This window comes from Radiomyces spectabilis, assembly GCF_025331425.1.
Source record: "Radiomyces spectabilis strain NRRL 2753 chromosome Unknown BYT42scaffold_2, whole genome shotgun sequence".
NCBI lineage: Eukaryota > Fungi > Mucoromycota > Mucoromycetes > Mucorales > Radiomycetaceae > Radiomyces > Radiomyces spectabilis.
The window spans coordinates 2118227-2131170 of NW_026251927.1; the positions used below are offsets into that span (position 1 = coordinate 2118227).

Genomic DNA, 12944 nt, shown 5'->3' on the forward strand with positions numbered 1-12944 from the left:
CCACAACTGGCGCAAACGGCATCTTGCTGCTGATTGTTTGGCCTATTACCGTGGAAGTGGGTAGCGAGGCATGGTTGAAAGATAAAAAAAAAGGTTTAATAGGTCCTGATAACTTGGTGTAGATCATGTGATTATTGTAGTGCTCTCAGTTTTACTTCTCTTGGTGTAAATTTAGACGAAAGTGTAATGAATGACAGATGGGGCGCTTACTGCTTCCGTATTCATGGAAGTGTTTACCACTTGATGGGATCGCTACTTCCTGCTAATGGCCAACGACCTGCATTTTCACAAATATACGTCCATGATACTGACAACGAAATATCAAATCGACATGCAATTGCAAGCCATCTCGCGCGAGACACCTTGGAAGTACTTCAGCAATTACTGCATGAAACCAATCCTCTCGTCCATCTTTTCAAGACAATGGCCCAATACATAGAGGATAATGGTGGTGCTTCCAACATCAGAATGATTATTCGTGCTGACGATATAGATTACAAATGTGTGTTTATACAATAAATATATCAAGTTTCTTATTACTTTTTTCTACTGGATAGTGAGTCTAATCCAAGGCTTTGTCTACGTTGTGAATCGAGCAGCATTTTTAAGCCCTGTTGTGGCAGAGCATTGGGCGATCGTCTTTCAGACGGTAATAATCCTCCATTTGCTCCTGATAATGATGTGCGTTTCACTATACTGTTTTTCTGATAAATGGCTTGCCAATCTTTTTGTGGATGGGTATCGACATCTTCTTCTTCGGTGACAAAAGAGGACGTTGTGCTTGTGCGTCGTGAGCTAAAATCACTTTCAAAGGAGAAGGTATCGTCCAGATGGGATACTTTCAACGACTGGGATTCCTGAAGTGTGCGAATCGTGCCTTGCGCTTCTTCGAGCATTTCAGCATATTCACGCATCCGACTTACAACATCGTGTGCGCTGCCTTTCTGTTTGCGTTGCTGGTTTTCGATTGAATTGAGGCGGCCTTTGATTCGATGGTTTTCTTGAGCCAACTGTGAGCAATTTATTAGTACACGATCTCAAAACGATGACCGTTTCAGGGTCACTACGTACTTGCGTCAGATCTGAATAAAAATTGCGAATCACTTGCGTTGCGATCACATCCGACGCTTTTTGCTCCTTGACCGATTTCTCCAGCAACACTTGCATGTTCACATTTACTTCGTGCGTCGTCGTTAAACCCTGTTCAATCTCTACTGCTCATGCCAGATACTACTTGATCAGCAGACTGTATATTGCTGCTTCAAAGCCGTGGTTGTAACTTACATACTCGATCTCTGGATTGTTGCTGTTGAACCACATGGACTGAGCAAAATTTATAAACAAGACCTCATGATAGCACTTACAATATTTAGCGACATGCCGTTCATCTGTTTCGTTAAACCGGTCATGCTTTGTCGAAGTCTGTCGAGCTCCTTTCTAGCTTCATCAAGTTCTCGCAGAAACTGTTGACGTTCTTGTTCATTTACTTTTGCATTATGCGACGTCGATCGATCTGGTTTCACACGGCTGGATTCTATTGGCGTAGAATATGATCCGCTTGGCTATGCAAATCACAAAGTGTTTTATAAGCAAACAACAAAGTGAGGAAGCTAAAAAAAGGGTCTGCAGGTGAATATACGTACGACATAGTGACCATCTAACTCTGAATATTCGGCTCTAGCATCGTTCGAGGGATCAACTGGCGACAAGTTGCATAGTTTAGACACTATTACAGAGACAAGCTGTTCAGTAACGCGTGAGACATGAGCAATTACAAAGACCAACCTCCCGTCAATGGCATTGCCCAGGAGGCTCGATGGGCTTCATCAGAATAACCCAAAGACAGCTAAGAAACAATGTAAGGAAGAGAAATAGTAAATGCCTTGGCACCAGGGCTATTAACTTACTTACCTGGGCATCTTTTTCGAGATTCATTTATTGATTTCATGAACGCTCAATAAATAAAAGAACGTATGATACCAGCCACCTTTATCAACGGAATATGAAGTAGCTCTATAGTGGATACCAAATATCAGCTGCTCAAGTTTTGCACAGAAAGATTGGATTTGAATGAGGAGGAAAAAAAAAAAAAGGACCCTGTGAGTAGCAGGTCACGCCAGTGACTGGCTACGAAAACTTGAGCCATGCGGTGCCGCTATTGGCGATCATATGAAAGCGTTTCCAGAGCAAAAAGCGATGTAAGCAGCTTTTCTTGGTTACCAGTATCTTCGTAGGTATTATAATTTCCAACCAGCATACCGCGAATATTCGCCTCTGCATTCTGGTCATATCTTTTCAGGACTTGGACGAATTCTTTAACGGAAGGGCGCTTGATCGTTTGCCCAAATCCCGACACCGTGTTACATAGAAATTGTGTAATTTGGCATTTATCGTAATTCAAGCGAGAATACGTATTGTGACCAAACGGGAACTCCTCATTTTCCAATTCTCTTCAAATATCCCACTCAAAGATCCATGCCTGTCTTTTTGAAAAAGACGTGATAAATGCTAACAGAATCCAATTCTCGCCATGGTCGCATTGAATCCGTTGATTAAATTTGTCGCTATTTTGGCATGAATTGTATCTAGAGGGATATTTACAGCAGGTCTCTCGTTCAGATTCATCTTTAACATATTCTGATATAAAAGTAAATAGAGATTCACTGAAACAGAGAATACATGCGACTTTATTTTCGTTTGCTTTGACGCCGACCTCCTCGAGTACCGGAGCTTGCTGATGCTTTGCTTGCTTTCCGTCCACCTGTTTGTCGTTCTGGTGTCGCGTCAGCCTTACGAGCTCCCCGTGATGTACGTCTTGGTTTGCCTATACAAGGGAACAATCAGAACCATTACCACTCGTTATGTTTCAAGGAATCCATTACCTTCGTCAGGATCAGGGGTTGACGCTGCAGAATCGCCCACTGAAACTGCTGGAGATCCATCGCGCTTACTTGTTCTCGTTCGTTTCGTAGGTACATGTATCGGTGATGCTGGCGATTCGTCGTGAACGGATGATTGATCGTCTTGCCGGTGCTCTGATATTAATTGTTCATATTCGTCCAACGGTAACGAAAACTCATGTACCCATTCGCCCTTTCTCCTTTCTTCTTCTTCCCGCTCTTCCTCTTCTTCTTCTTCGTCTTCTTCTTCCTAAAGTAATGAATGCCATTTCTTTAGTACCATAAAACAATATTAGCCAACGACAATCCGTTATTACCAGTTCATCGAGTGCTTCCATGCCATAGTAATCGGCTAATCTATCCCAGATCTCCTTCACAGAGCAGAATCCAGAACCGTGCAGATTTAGTTCGCGTTGCACACTTAGGATGCGAAAGTGTTTATGTAATCCTATAAAGTAATAATAAACCATTCAAGGCGTGATCACATCGCGAAGGCTGTCAGAGAGTATAGTTACCGACAGGTTTGCAACGTGCTACAGCGTTCAATAGTGCGAGTTCCATTGACGCGTCCCATTCTTTTATTGAGCCATCGGCATTATCTGATTGCTGCGAAGATAAATGTGTGGGAAATGAGGGTGATGCATGTTCGCTTGCTTCAATTTTTATGTTGGCCATGATGGTGCTGATCAATAACGAAGAGAAAAAGTGAACAAAGGAGAAATATGGAGTCACATGATTCGGAGCTCTGAACAAGAAACACCGCCAAAATACGCGTCTTCAGAGACAAGGACAGAGATTCCTTTTATTTTTTTCAACACATCCTTCAAGACTCTTTTTATTACCTGACCTCAATCTATTACAGCTACTGCCAAATAATCTATATTAAAGATTCTGTTGAACATTTCGTTGCAAATGACAATCACAACGAGGTGGTTGATGATCCATCTGACGACGAAGAGCCGGACTTTCGCCACACACATAAGTGAGTGACCACCAAAACAAGTACGATTTCCGGAGTTAAGGGCAACCTCTGAAGGACAATATCCAAACGAGCCTGGATATTTACTCTATGATGGTGCAGCACGGAGGTCCTCGTGAGTTGTACGAGAAGGTAATTGCTCGAATCAATCAATTCACAGAGGGCAAGCTTCCTCCGTTGCTGAGCTATCATACAACCCGGCAAATCTTGCGGAAGAACTTTCCAGTGCAACCGCAATCCTTCGGTGTCAGTCCACGTGGGTGCAAGCTTTATGATAACGCAGACGAAGATTGCAACTGCAGGGCACCACGCTGGAAAGCCCCAGGGGTGTACAGAAAGACGATGCCATTCCTTTTCCCTCAAGCAGCAACTGGCCTTGCTCGTTAACGACGAAGTCACAAGGCACCAACTGCAGTACCGTTGTCAAAGGCCGAGAACTTGAAGCCAGAAGTATCATACAAGCAAGGTATGGAGTATTAATTTTACTATCATAAAATACTGATTCATTAATCCGAATTTTGGTGCCATATAGGCCACGGATCAAGCAAAGGCGAAAGGGAAAGCTCGTGCTGTGCGTCCACGCCCGGAAATTCCTGTGAGCCGTCCATCGCCCAGGAGACCAGGGTGCGAGGATGATTCAGAGCACATTAAGTCGGACGATTTGCCGGAAGAAGCTATGCTCGCCTATTTAATGAAAGCGCTGTCCAGATGATGAATTTGGACTTATTGAATAATCAGGGACAGGGGAAAGTAGATGCACATCTTGAACAAACCGTTCGAACAAAGCTATATCAAATCCATTGATTGTATTGCGACAGAAAATAAAAGCATGCTCTCCAAAGGCCGTAAATACCTTGAAACGGCTTCTTATCCTGCTCAGTCCTGTTTAAAAACCTATCATGATGAGGTATTGCTTGAGACTAGATTTAAAGAATTTTGTTTACGCTGCTTTCGATTATCCTTTTGCGTCAGTGGCTACGATATATATTTGAGTAAGGACCAATTAAACCAATTCTTAAATAAACCTTACCTTAAAACAATGAAAACCAAAAGAGCAAAAGGATAACCTCGAGCAGTTATAAACAGCGTTCTCTTGATGAGTATTCCGTTTTGTAATACGAATTAAGTCATTATCTTACCAGACCTACAAACATTTTATGAGTTTAAATTTTTGGATATGAGCCAACTGTCATGCTTACGTTAATGCCCGCGAACACTACGTCGTGTGTCTCCCCCATTGGAAGAAGCCTCCGCAGCACCTGCATCTAAAATTTCTCCTATTCAGCATCACTGTCAAATTCGTAGTCGAGATTCTGTGTTACCGGTGTGCGGGGTGGTAATGATTTTTTTCAGCATATGATTCATGGCTGAATTTTTTGAAAATGGGTGCAATGTCATCCCGTCGAGCAAGAAGCTTGCACCAGCAAGAGCGATGCACGTTGCTGCTTGAGTGTCCCGGTTTTGTGTGGCTCGTCCTGTTCGATATAACGGACAATCGATATTCATACATAAAGACGATCCGTGAACTGAGCGTATTTTCGAACTTGCTCCAACGGCTTTCCTCTTTGGTCGGATGACCAGACCGAAACAGCCCATGCACGTTTGTGAACTACGAAACTCGTTCGTCATCCCCACAACAGCGTGCTGACTGTGTTCCTTTCTTAGTTTCTTGCCACCGCGCCTAGCGTGGCCTTTAATGCGACTGCCCACCCCAGTCCCCTGCGTTCCGATCATCATGATGACCAACGACCGTCGTGAACCTGAAGCATGCCTTATAGCCGCCCTTTCTTTGGCTGCGACTTGTCGGTAGGCGCGCTTTGTCGCTAATTCTTGGGACCACGCGTCACGGTGGGCTCGGGGAGAATGGTAAAAACCGCGCAGAATGTCTCGCGTCTCTCTTGCAATCTAAAAGAATCGTGAATATCTCGAAGGAGAGAAAGATGAGTGGTTCAAATACACACCTTTTGGCATTGTTCAACTTCGGCTGATGTGGCTGCCAGTTTAAAAGACCGCTCTTTGAGCTGTCGCTCTGCATCCAAAAGCTGGGGATGTTTTGCCTTTCGTCTTTCTCGTAACCTGGCATTTTTGTGCGCCAAAGAGAGTACATCTAGCTGCTTGGCTGTGATACGATGAGGGGTTGGTACTTGAAAAGCCGGATCCACTACCGTATCCATTGGTTGGAGCTCGCGATCACCAAGAACTTGGAACCTGTTGTAGAGTTGTACGTGGGCGTGGTATTGGTCGAGCGTCAAGGGTACTGTTGCCGACATGGTACAAACACCGTAATCAGTGCCGCTGAAAACCAATTTTCTATTTTTGGCGCGAGCTTCCTTCTTGAGCTGGCTGATGTCAATGTTTTCCGTGGAATCTTCGCAACCAAAGGCTTGGAATGTGGGCACAGTTGGAGGAATGTCCGACTCTGGATTCGCCTTCTCCTTTCCTTTTCCTAATAAAAGGGACACTGTTAACTATCACGTATGTGATTCGGTAGAAGCTGTTTAACTACCCTTGTGTTGCTGCTTCTTCAAACTTGCTTTCAAGGAGTATAAAGTCATTCTCGCATCTTTCAACTGTAAATTGTTGCGATTTTCGGCATTGATCGCCATCGCAAGGGTCTTCTTCAACTCCTTCAAATGGACATAATCAGCCGTAGTCTTCTTTGCCTCTTCGAAAGTCTTGACTGCTTCCTTTCGCTGTCGCAAAAGACCGGGATGCGATGATTTCAAAAATTTTTAAATAGGTTTCGGCTTTTCCGATTTTTTTTTCAAGATCGGCGACTGTGCTCTGTATATCTTCCGAGGCGGCAGAATGAGTTTTTGACTTTTTCCGCTGCTCGTAGGCGGACATTGATACTCGCACGCTGTCTTTGACAGACCCATATACTCGCGCCACTCCAAAAGGAGTAATGGCCATTCGGTGAGAAAATTCAAGTCCATGGTCGTCGCAAACACGTTCAACACTTGACATATCGAAAAACGACCCAAAAATCGCATACTTGTGTTTGATGGCATCTGAAACGGTGGTGATCGCTTGCCGATCTTCGTCATACAGGATCATTTGAGCAGGTGTTGAACCGAACATTTCATATAGAGCCACCGCATCCATCTGTACTGTGTCGATGTGGGATGGGTGGCCTATCGGTGATATTTCCTGTACGAACGAAGCATATCCGACAGTCCTCAGAATGAAGTTGCAGAGCACCACAAAATGCAACTGGTCGGCGATGAGCGTTTTCTGGCGGTTGTTTCGTGCTTTCAAATATGGTCGCAGACTTTTTGAGATTCGGACCACCGCATCCACTTCCTCCTCAGTGAGCTTCTGATCACCTTGCCAGTGGTCCTTGACTGTCTCCTCATTCACATCGTTCCCAATTGTGGATGAAAATAATATGCGCTTGGTCACGGCTTTTAGAGCGTTGATCCGCTTGGAAGATGTTTCTTTCTTCTTTTTTTTGAAAAAGTCCGTGTTAGCGATTGTCGAATCAAACGCCGTGAATCAACTGAAGCTTACATGTGAGGCTGGTTGTTTGGCTCGTTCATTGTCATCATCGCTTCTTCTTCCTCATCTTCTTCTTCATCTTGCTCTTCTTCTTCTTCCATCTCCATCGACTCCAAAACTTCGGCGACTTCGTCCTCACAACTTTCGATCGACAACATGGCGACCGCGTGGGCCTTTACAAAATGAGCGTTAATATGCAAAGAATCGGAATTTGAAGAATTCTTCCTTGTTTTACCATTTGTTCTTCCTTTTGCTTATCATTGGCATCGTCGCCATCATGACTTTTTTGGCCTTGATCGTTGGTATCATCGCTCTATGAACCGTATCAGCATCGCCTGTTCTCGGTATCCTGTTTCTTTACTAACCGTATCCATTTCTTCACGAAACTCGGTTAAAGACTATTTCAGAACAATGTAACTATTAAGTTAATCATTTTTGTGATTGAGATCACTTGAAAAAAATTTACCATTGATCCTTGCGTTCTTTCTTTTCTCGCCTTCCATTGTTCGTCAAGCCGAGCCAAGCGTACTTGCGACTGGTACAGACGAGTCTGCCACTTTTGATACTCTTCTTCGTCCCGGCAACGTGTCAAATGGTTTTCACATTGATGGTAGTATTTTTTTTCAAAATAAAGAATATTTCGTTGCACATCGCGATTGCTTCTTAACGCACGATTGGTTGCTTGCTCCTTCTTTTTTTCTGACATTTTCTTGATCATGCTTTGATGGACAGCTTCTCTCGTCGGAGCAAGAATCAAACGCAAGAGGATTCGTACGACATATTCAGCCGCTTTATTCACAATAGCTCCGCTCCACATCTTCATGGTATTTCTTGCAAAGATCTGTACCGCGGAACCGGTGGTGTGGGATAGACCTCTAGGCATCTTGGGGGCGTCGCCGAAGCCATCTACATGCAGTTCCTTCCACACCGGATGCTTTTCTGCCGATGAGGTTTGAGAGCTTCCCAGGTACTGTTGATGTATATATTGAATGTGTTCTTGAGTAAAAAGCTTTGTGTAATCTTCGTTGTCATCCTCAAATTCTTGTGGAGGATCGACTGGTAAGCAGTTTTCGTGGTTCAAAAATCTGCTGTCACGGATTGCTGCGGCTGGGATAAGAGATGCCAACGGATAACCTGTGGTCGTTGTCGATGAGACATAACGAAGCATTGTTGCCCTAACAATGGCACTGAGCTCGCCAATATCGTCGGTCAATAATATAGCAGTTTTATCGAGCGTTTCCATGAAATGATCAACCATTTCGGTTGGAAGATCCGATCGAAAAAGTTTCTGCAGTTTCAATGAGCAGGTGCGGAGTTGCAATTCGTTCTCTTTCTTGGCTTTCTGGAGCAATCTCAGATCCGTTGCGGCCGCAACCGAGTCAAAATGCTCAAGAGCATACGCTTTCCAGGCTTCGCACTGGCTAACGGTCGCTCTAACAGAATTGCTTGTTGTACCGTATTCGCGTACGCTTCCGTTGTCAATGCCAACTTTATCCGCCAGCTCCCATACACCCCTTGGCACATGTTTTGCTTGGGCTATCTCTGCCTTCTTCTTTGCCAAGGACTTGTCTGCTTTTTCGGGTTTTTTCATATCGTCAGTAACCTTGGCCGTCCGTACAATTGATTGCAACCTCAAATGGAAAGCTGTTTGTAGATTTGCTATGGCAAGCGCTTCGTCGATCATCGGTTTGTGACGTCTGGTGACCGAGGTTACATCTTTTTTGAATTGCGGCAGCGGGATGTTGATGGCTGAAGTAGCCCGCTGTTGCCTTCTGGCTCTTGAACGCCATGACATTATTTGTCTCTTGATGTATGGCTAAGCGTTTTCATAAAAAAAAAGTAAAAGAAAAATAAAGAAGGAAGCAAAAAATAAAAATAAAAAAAGTTCTTGCCTTACCTATTTTTATGGTTACTTCCATCTGTATTCTGCACCGTTGGTTTCTCACACAATGAATATATCAACACTCTGTACTATTGGCCTATGAAACAATCAATATCAGTTCATCCTTGGGTGCCTAGAACAGGGATGGATTTCGGCACGTGAGAAGACCCCTTTTTCGAGATTTCGTCATCTGTGCATGCCCCATGACGGTCTTTCTCTTCATTTTGCACATCATCATAGATTACCTGATGACAGCATCTTTGGAAAAAGGCTAAACACATCATGGGAACATAGGTCACCGTTGGTCTCGCGACTTGTTGATCGTCATAATAAAATGTTGACCGTGCAGGAAGCTGCTTTGCGGGATTCCCGATAATTTCTGAGAGCTATTTGGAGCCATGTCATTCGATGCGATCGACTATGTAATGTTTTGCTGAAGAATGAAGAATAAATTGATCGTAATCGGAAAGACATAAAATATATTTACAGACAACTAAAGACGGGGGAGAATAACAAAGTATGGTCTATGCCTGCTTATAATCAATGATGAATCGTTATGTGTATTGATATATTATAAGAAACCATTTCTGTAATATTTCGATTTGAAAGAAGAACGAAAGACGATCGCAAGAGGCGCGTCCTGGTGCGCTTACAAGGGCTTGTGTCCCACTCATTCAGAATACAAACCGTAGAATGGAAAGGATATCAATACAAGGAAAGACATGTCAAAAGTTTCCGGTCAGTCATATACGGTTTTCAATCGGCTCTCTTTAAAAAAGTTCCCCGTCAAGATCCTCTTGTCGAAAACTTTGACAAGCCGGATCTCTTTCGTGGGCACATAAAAAAACTCCTAATATCATCGGGCGGTCCCGGAATCGGTGCCCCAATTACTCCAGCTTTATCTCATGGCATTGAAATGTATCCTCCATCCTTTATCAAGTACAAGTACGTTGCAACTTTGGTTGTTTTTTTCTCTTTATTTAAATACACAAAGTAAACCTTGAAATTATTACACTTGTGAAATGGCAAGGCCGTAGGATCCTTGGGGGTTTTTTTTTTCAAGTGGAGATTGGTGGGATGACCAGCATGCTATATGTTCTTAAAGTAGCTCGAGATATCTCTAGATGATAGATGTGGCACCTCCGCTCTGTAATAAACAATTAATCAGTTTTTCCGTTCTCTTTACATCGATGAAATTTATCTCAACTAATCCAACATATCCAAACTCTAAAGCCCAGTGATTGCAGAAAAGAAAAAAAAAATAACGCACCTCAATTGCTTCCATTTCTGCTTCGCTGAGAACGGCGCGACGATATCTGGAAGGAAGCTGACCGAATTCAATAGCCGATGAAGAAGAAGACGAGGCGCTGGATGAAGGTGCAGCCGCTGAGGGTTTGGGGACGTGTTTTTCGAGATTAGCAGGCGTCAAGATGTGAGGACCGGAATGATGAGGTGCATCTACAACCAAAGATCACGTCAGTCGATCTGATCGGTCTTTCGATAGGTTTATTTGCTTTACCTTTCCACAAAGCTTTTCTGGGACCAATGAAGCGGATCAAGGGTTTGTGTCCTGCACGCAAAATCGACGAAGGCTGCATTTTATGTCTTTAAGAATAAAACCAAAACGAGACGGGTCCGGTCGAAAGACTTTATGAAAATCAAAAGGCGGGGAATCAAAAAAAATATGACGGGCTGGCCATGACCAAATAAATTTCATGTGACTGGGTTTGACGTTTGCCCATCTCAACGATGTTTTTGCCATTTGGAGACGTGAGATTTTCACCACCAGCGTGCTTATGACAAAAAAACGTTGAGGAACCAAAATAACCACATGCCTAGTTTGCAAGTATTAATAAGCTTATTCGCGGATAGTTGTTACCAAAACAACATTTGGAAGCAATCTTTTTTTTTCTTTTTCGTATTTGTGTAATAGAGCTCAACGCAATCCTTTTTTTTTCTCTATCATGATGGTGCACCAGGAAACAAATGATTGCGTGGCATAGATACTGGCTGTGCTGCACGCCAATGAGATCCATATCTAGATTATCTACAGACGACGGGTCATTATCAAAAAGCACGACAATTGATAAGATAACATGGGAACGGGAAAGGTAATATGATAGTAGCATGGAAGATAGATAAAACAAAGAGCAATTATTGTCATTGTCTGTTGATTGGGGGACCTATGCAAAGCGGTATATGAACAGAAAATACTGCTATTTCGGAATTTTGCAAAACCTACTATTTTGGGTAGTAAAATTTTGCGGCCTTCCCCAGGAACATCACCTACCCACATGTGTATTGATGAAATCATGGGAGCGGTTATAACAACTTTACCAATTTGATGCCATAAGTATATTGATATTTTCCACAATAAAATATCATAAGCTATGCTGGATAGGTGATAAAAAAGGATTTTATTTGTTGTTAAAGACTGAAAAGATCTTTCGCAGCAAAGGAATAATGACAACGATGTTGTCATCGAGCCAGCTGATGATTGCAGCAGGTTGATAAATACGATGCACAGAAGGATGCACGTATTATCCATCTCGTCAAAATCGCGTCTCCAAACAGAGAGTCCTAGGCCGTCGTACGAGGTGGGAGTATATTGTTGATACCAACGCACGAAAGCAAACGTGTGTTTGAATTCGATGTCTTCGGTGCTATCATGCGTTGGTAATCGCTGGACATGCTGGAAATAATATTGCACCTCTGCAGGTCGCAGATAGCATCCACCATTGGTGGAACTAAAATCCGCCTGGATGTGGCGGCCCCGATCCGTTCTTCCTGCTTCACGGCTTCTAAACTCCTGACCGAAGATCTGGCATTGTGCATACTTCTGGATGCGGTCCATCACCATCCTCAAATGAATGTTCAATGTGTCGTTCACCGGGTGCAATGGTAGCTGCAGGCGCTCGTAGTGGCTGTATAGACACCTATAATGCATGGGATCCATTTTGACATACTGGCCGATGCCGAAGAGTATGACTGACTGAGGCAAAGCTTCATACCCCACAACACTATTAGCATTTTCAGGGTGGGCCAACTGGATGAACTCGTACGCATCAGCGACATCGTTCGTAGCGGTACTTGCGGCTGCCGCACCAATGTTTGGAAGAACGGCGTGCAATGCTCTACCAAACATTGGGTGGATCTCCAGGGCATGGCGAACCGAATGCAGCAATTGATCACCTAATTATAATTTCTTAGTAATTTCAAAATACCGAATGCAGATAGGGGAGAATTACCATAATATTGCTCTTGGTATTTGCGCATTATGGTGACCTCAAAGCCACTTTTGCTATTTGTTGCAAAGCTTTTCAGACACCCGTTCAGTCTCTCAAAACTAAACAACCAAAATGCGTAGACCGGGCCAAAGTCCAAGATGCTTTCCCGCAAATGCATATGCAAATGCATGTTGGGAGTGATTTCTTCGGTACCGTAACGCTGCTGGTAAGAATGGCAGAAATCACGCAGCAGTTCGTGCGCTTCATCTAGCTTGCTACGTTCGATGGCTGGTCTTGAAAGGAGTCTGTTCGCGTTCACAAACTTCATCCAGATCGTGAAGTCGGCTCCGATCAGCTTCTTTTTCAAGAGAAAAGGAGAAACTAGCACCCATGTGCGCCATTGGTCAGACGTCAGGTTGGCACACCCAGAGTTGACTTTGCCACTTGGCAGATCGTAG

At 43.6% G+C, this 12944-nt stretch overlaps 6 protein-coding genes across 6 annotated transcripts; all 6 read right to left on the reverse strand.

Annotated features, from left to right (window-relative positions):
- Nucleotides 1–451: 451 nt before the first annotated feature.
- On the reverse strand, nt 452–2091 carry BYT42DRAFT_557299 (uncharacterized protein). The gene is made up of 7 exons (XM_051566875.1): nt 1912–2091; nt 1786–1846; nt 1644–1726; nt 1365–1562; nt 1285–1306; nt 1072–1214; nt 452–1010 (listed from the first exon to the last, which is right to left on the reverse strand). The coding sequence occupies exons 1-7, from the start codon at nt 1933–1935 to the stop codon at nt 537–539; spliced, it is 1005 nt and encodes a 334-aa protein (XP_051427499.1). The 5' UTR covers nt 1936–2091; the 3' UTR covers nt 452–536.
- A 343-nt stretch (nt 2092–2434) lies between these two features.
- Nucleotides 2435–3674, reverse strand: BYT42DRAFT_557303 (chromatin modification-related protein EAF7-domain-containing protein). The gene is made up of 4 exons (XM_051566876.1): nt 3416–3674; nt 3218–3348; nt 2883–3150; nt 2435–2824 (listed from the first exon to the last, which is right to left on the reverse strand). Exons 1-4 carry the CDS (start codon nt 3573–3575, stop codon nt 2688–2690), a joined length of 696 nt encoding a protein of 231 aa, XP_051427500.1. The 5' UTR covers nt 3576–3674; the 3' UTR covers nt 2435–2687.
- Nucleotides 3675–5019: 1345 nt separating this feature from the next.
- On the reverse strand, nt 5020–6741 carry BYT42DRAFT_199724 (uncharacterized protein). The gene is made up of 4 exons (XM_051562513.1): nt 6386–6741; nt 5841–6325; nt 5079–5784; nt 5020–5023 (listed from the first exon to the last, which is right to left on the reverse strand). Exons 1-3 carry the CDS (start codon nt 6483–6485, stop codon nt 5173–5175), a joined length of 1197 nt encoding a protein of 398 aa, XP_051427501.1. The 5' UTR covers nt 6486–6741; the 3' UTR covers nt 5020–5023; nt 5079–5172.
- BYT42DRAFT_199678 (uncharacterized protein) lies at nt 6427–7126 on the reverse strand. Its single transcript, XM_051562512.1, has one exon. It carries the CDS (start codon nt 6982–6984, stop codon nt 6523–6525), a length of 462 nt encoding a protein of 153 aa, XP_051427502.1. The 5' UTR covers nt 6985–7126; the 3' UTR covers nt 6427–6522.
- A 259-nt stretch (nt 7127–7385) lies between these two features.
- BYT42DRAFT_610776 (uncharacterized protein) lies at nt 7386–9172 on the reverse strand (the record flags this gene model as incomplete). Its single annotated transcript, XM_051571425.1, has 4 exons — nt 7386–7550; nt 7613–7690; nt 7743–7775; nt 7844–9172. 4 exons carry the CDS (start codon nt 9170–9172, stop codon nt 7386–7388), a joined length of 1605 nt encoding a protein of 534 aa, XP_051427503.1.
- A 1035-nt stretch (nt 9173–10207) lies between these two features.
- Nucleotides 10208–10933, reverse strand: BYT42DRAFT_557315 (uncharacterized protein). The gene is made up of 3 exons (XM_051566877.1): nt 10779–10933; nt 10530–10717; nt 10208–10406 (listed from the first exon to the last, which is right to left on the reverse strand). Exons 1-3 carry the CDS (start codon nt 10855–10857, stop codon nt 10380–10382), a joined length of 294 nt encoding a protein of 97 aa, XP_051427504.1. The 5' UTR covers nt 10858–10933; the 3' UTR covers nt 10208–10379.
- Between the last annotated feature and the right edge of the window lie 2011 nt (nt 10934–12944).